General features: G+C 30.7%; 1 protein-coding gene across 2 annotated transcripts; it reads left to right on the plus strand.

Moving 5' to 3' along the window:
* Positions 1-1677: 1677 nt before the first annotated feature.
* Positions 1678-5465, plus strand: LOC139488589 (beta-1,3-galactosyl-O-glycosyl-glycoprotein beta-1,6-N-acetylglucosaminyltransferase-like). 2 transcript variants are annotated; one of them, XM_071274307.1, is made up of 3 exons: positions 1678-1792; positions 3161-4144; positions 5110-5465. In XM_071274307.1, exons 2-3 carry the CDS (start codon positions 3190-3192, stop codon positions 5382-5384), a joined length of 1230 nt encoding a protein of 409 aa, XP_071130408.1. In that variant the 5' UTR covers positions 1678-1792; positions 3161-3189; the 3' UTR covers positions 5385-5465. The 2 variants fall into 2 exon arrangements, with proteins under 2 accessions (XP_071130408.1, XP_071130409.1); XM_071274308.1 differs by lacking the exon at positions 1678-1792 and adding an exon at positions 1953-2806.

Consider the following 5465-nt stretch of genomic DNA (forward strand, 5'->3'; position numbering starts at 1 on the left):
ACAACTATCATCGATCACATAATCTAAACATACCACCAATGTTGGCATCACACGAGGATCTATTGGTTTCCTTTACAATTCGTATTTCCAAAGACAATTGATTGATGAATGGTTTGGTATGTTATGTTCTTGTACGTGAGTGAAAATACTACAATAATAAAAACAGAGGACGTGTGTTATGAATATGATTCAGACCGTTAATTTCCCGTTTCCCGTTTGATGTGCTTCTCGTTTTGTCCTGTCAGGGCGTTTCATAACGGCTTTTCTTTATGGTTTATGCGCATTACTGAAAACCGTAGGTTGACCTAAAGTTACTATGATGAAAGTAGTTTGTCCGGGAAATTTTTGAAACAAAAAATAGAAAAATGACATGCGTTTAATACTTCAAACAAAAAGCAGAAATTACATACATCAGTCAAAGGTTCTCATAAAGAATCAAATCATATTATTACTTAATTGTATATCGACTCGTAAGATCTATACAAAAAATGATATATGAATAAATAAAGACAAAACAAACAGAAACATATTATTAAAATAAAAATTCAGAGATGTGGTATATATGATTGCAAATGATTCTGATTAAGACACCTCGGGGTACAAATAAAGTAAATGTAAGCAATTATATGCTATCGTTCTACATATCAAAATGGAAAAACACAAACTTTTTAGTCAGCAAAAAAGCACCGACATAAAAAAAGGTTGTATGAGAAAAAGTATGCCCTTATTTATAACAAAACAATTTATGAAAAACAGATGTGACAAACATAAACAAACTTCAACCAATAAACTACAGGCTCCTGCCTTGGGACAGACATATGAGGAATGTGGTTGGCTTAAACATTTTTACAAGCGATCAACCTTCCTCCAAGCACTAGAGGGAAGTGTAAAAGTATAGAATATAAACAAATTTAAAAATTGAATTGCAATTGTAATAACTTGAAGAAAGGTACGAAGATATAAGACTATTTTTAGAGCTTTATTTACTTAAGTTAACCAAAAACCAAAATATAACAATGAATTAACTATATTCTCTCAGACTAAAATGCTAATCATAACCCATCTAACAAAGAGTTACTCTGCCAAGAAAAAGAAGTGTTTCGTTGTATAAGGATTTTCTTTTCTTATACAAATAAATTGAATGATGAACTTTTTCGTAAAGGCATTTTCTTATGTGAGATATTTTATATGTATAAATAGCCCACTACTCTTAGTGCAAGACTTTTGAGAGGTGTAGCTTAAGAGCCGCGGCTGAAATTGAATTATTTATGTTTTTTTCTAAACATAAACCTCCAATTTAATTAATTTAAATGATTTCAGAATTGTCATATTTCAATTTGTAGTTTTGTAACAAAGATATTTTATTACACTGAAATTCATTGTGCTTTACAATTCTTGTCAATATTAACCAAATACATGAAACAAATGTACATAGAAAGTTAATGCATGTAATATTCAAAGTACTCGAACACAAATCGTTGTTTATTTGATGCCCCTTCAGATGTATCATGCACTTGAATCCAGCGATACCTTACAAGTGGATGACTGATAAAGCTAATAAATTCATCAAGTAAATTGGCTATGAAAGATGAAACGAAAATGTTTAACTAAAATTTACTAAAGAGTCAACATATATCAAGAAGGTTAATATTTGAATAGTGTTTGTAACTTGACCTCATTCTATATAATTATAGTGATACAATGGTTACAATGGATTGAAGATCTGACCATTCAAAATTGTGCGACAAGTTGTAGTTTAAATGAGTTTATAAACCATGCGTTACCGTCATGTGTAAGTAATTTATTTTCTCAAATTAAATATCATTGATACTTCGTTGTAGGTTGCATTTGCACTTGTTTAAATTTGACTTGCGTTCATTAGTGAGATCTTGGTGCTTTATCGTTACATTGTTGTGTAGATCAACGTTTATATCGTTTGCAGAAAATTTCAGAGATGAAGATGAACTACAAACATATTGTATTGTTATCTGTCAATAGACGACTTTATAAAATAAGAAACAAACAGATAAAACAAAGAACTGACCCAAATTATAACTTGATCCCTTTATTGCAGCAGTGCGTTTGAGGTATAATGAACCTATTTTTCAGACCTCTTGTCTTATTAGAATAATTTTTTGTTGAAGAGCTCTCTTGAAAATAGTGCAATACGCATCTATTGATCGGATACCGTCAATGTAACAACTACCACTTGGTTAAAACATGTGGTCGACTGTTAGTAAACGCTGATATAAATAGCAAATACTTTGTTTCTGGCATGGAAATACAGATTCTAAATGGTTGAAATGTGGTGTAATACTTTTTCTAAAATCAAGTCAAATTAGAAAATACAAAGCTCTGATTTATTGTCCTAATAATTTTGTGTCCTGTTTGTTTTAATCGTTTAATTTGGTTCTGGGACTCATATGCGCATTATTGAAATGCGCGTCTGGTGCATAAGTTTAGAACTGTTTGTGTTATCAATTACACAGTGTACTCTGGTCTGATAATGATACTTTCATTTAAAGAGAATAGATTTTGTGATAATAATTCTTACATTTTATTTTTACTGGGCTTATTGAACATTCTAACATTAAATTTTGCTCGATGATGATTTCAGAAACTATTCAGAAATTAAGGTTTAAACGACCAATAACAAAGTTGACTCTAGGAAGAGTTTTATATAATGTTAGGGTCCCTTTTGGTCATTAAGCTTGCCCGTGTGTTTAACTTCCTTAAAAACAATGGTGTGCAAATATTTGGCTTTCGTCATTCTAGCTGAAAGAATATCCAGAAAGTAAAATTAACTGTAAGTATTTTATATTTACTTAAATTTTTAAAACACATCACATGATAGAAGCATTTTAGTTTTCCTGAAAACATTGGGCTGTTGTAACGTCTTTCTCTACAAGAAACATATATTTGCATCAAATTAAATATGAAATCAACCTCCTCATTTTCTACGTTTCGAATGCAACATTTGTGATACCTATTATTACAAGGAATATAACAATAATATATGTATACCATGCCACAATATCAAACTCATTGTATATAGTACATTCTTAAATTTCATTGAATTTGGTTTAAAGAATTGATATGTTCAGTTATAGGCCATAAAGAACTCATTCGTTTTTAATTTTTTTTTTAAATTTCATTTTAGATAACAGCCAGCGACTTTCTAATATATAGATGAAGACAAAACGGAAAACAGTGTTATTTTGTATAAGTGGGTTTTCTATAATAAGCATGTTTAGCCTTTCAAACTTTTTACGGGTTTATCTAAGTCTGTATGAATGGAAGGTGAACTGCCGCAATATAATTGATGGTGACAAAGAAGAAATTTCAAAAGCACTTCAATACATGAAATATTATTCACCAATCCGTCTATTGGACAAAGACTTCATTAACATAGCCACGAATTGTTCAAATTTCTTAGAGACTTTTGGCTACAACATTTATCCAATCACTGACGAGGAGAGACATTTTCCGATTGCCTTCAGTATTCTTACTTTCAAGGACGCGGATCAGACTGAACGTTTGTTGCATTCAATTTATCGTCCTCAGAACTTCTATTGTATACATGTAGATAACAGTTCTTCGAGTTATTTACATGAAGCACTCCTAGTAATTGCTAAATGTTTCAAAAATGTATTTATTGTCTCAAAGACGGAAAACATTATCTATAAACATATTTCACGCCTTAAGGCAGATATTAACTGCATGTCGGATCTTTTGATGAAGTCACAAAAATGGAAATATTTCATAAATTTACCTCACCAACAGTTTCCTTTGAAGACAAACTTAGAACTGGTTAAGATATTGAAAATATACAATGGTGCTAACGATATTGAAGGCATTACATCGGCTAAGCGAATGGTATCGGAGCGATATATGTATAGCTACAAAAATGTTAACAACTCTTTGGTGCGTATTGGACTGAAAAATGATACTTTGCCGTATAACGCAAGTATCTTTAAGGGGAGTGCTTATGGTATTTTTAGTCAAAAATTTGTTCAATATGTTTTATTTGACAAACGTGCTAAAGATGTACTTGAATATATGGAAGACATCATGAGTCCAGATGAATATTATTGGGCTACTTTGAATCATAATGAAATTTTAAAAGCGCCAGGTAGATTCACAGGTAAGAATCTTAAATATTCATTTTGTATAAATATATTAACATGGTAGTAAAAAGAATCGAAATCAAATAAAAAGGAAAAACATGATTCGACATTTAATCTTTAGCAGCGATTAACATTAATGTACCAGATTTTACTGCATCAGATGGGAATTTCGACAATAAATGTCCTTTCAGTGATGCTCCACACAAAGATATTTGTTTTATAAATCCAAGACATACTCATGATAGGAACACGTTGTAAGGCTGACAAAACAAACAAAAAGAAATCAAATAAACGACAGTACCGAAAACTTCTCTGGATTGGAAACCGAACTATGCACACTCCAAAACTTATTTTATAATTGCAAAATTTAAAGTCAGACACAAGCTGTAATTACTAAAACTGCCAGGTCAATGATGGGAAATAGGTTTTGTTGTTGTTGATATATATGTCAAGTGACGATTCAAAGTAAAATAACACGAATACCAAGCTCCGAGGAAAATTCATAACGAAAAGTCTGTAATCAAATGAAAAAATCAAAACCTCAAACCCATGAAACGAATGGATAACAACTATCATATTCCTGACTTGGTAACGGAATTTTCCTATTTAGAAATTGGTTGATTAAACCTGGTTTTAAAATCGATCTATATTTGATCTTATATGAAAGGTTTACAGAACGGACATTAACAAGTTGTGTATCAGCAACAGCTATACATTAAAAGGTTAAGAAACGAATTATATTTTCGAGAACTTCAGGGCCTTTATTCCTCAACAATAGAAACTATGATTGAACTGCTATGAATAATGATCAGCACAACAAACCTTATATCCTGAGTTTCAGTTTTCAAAAGAGGTACATTGTATTTATGTGCATACATATCATAATCGTCAATATATTTTAGAGATTATCATTTAGTTATTATTATTATTTGAATTATTATTCTACTTATAATTATTGGTAGCGTATGTTTATTTTTTACAGGCAACCCTGAAAAGAAGGCTTGGCTTGCCGTTTATGTTGCATGGGATGGGACAAATCAATGTCAAGGAAAATTTGTCAGAGATATTTGTATATTTGGTGTTGGCGATTTAAAAGACCTCGTGTCAAGAAAAGAACTTTTTGCAAATAAATTCTATCCGGATTTTCAATACCTAGGTCTGAAATGTTTAGAAGAGTATATCAATAACAAAACATTTAATCCAATGCGATTTGATTCCTTTTATTACAAACAATTATCATTTATAAAAAAGACTTAAGGGAATTCGATCCTCAGATCTTTTTGAACAAAAACTAGTAAATATTTTAACTTGTAGATTACAAATAATGGAACTTAAAAA

Source organism: Mytilus edulis, chromosome 9 (assembly GCF_963676685.1).
Source record: "Mytilus edulis chromosome 9, xbMytEdul2.2, whole genome shotgun sequence".
Lineage (NCBI taxonomy): Eukaryota > Metazoa > Mollusca > Bivalvia > Mytilida > Mytilidae > Mytilus > Mytilus edulis.

Bases quoted from the DNA above. Each gene is read 5' to 3' on its own strand.
- LOC139488589 (XM_071274307.1), top strand. From the start codon at position 3,190: ATGAAGACAAAACGGAAAACAGTGTTATTTTGTATAAGTGGGTTTTCT. The intron at 4,145-5,109 runs GTAAGAATCTTA...TATTTTTTACAG, and splicing joins AGCGCCAGGTAGATTCACAG to GCAACCCTGAAAAGAAGGCT.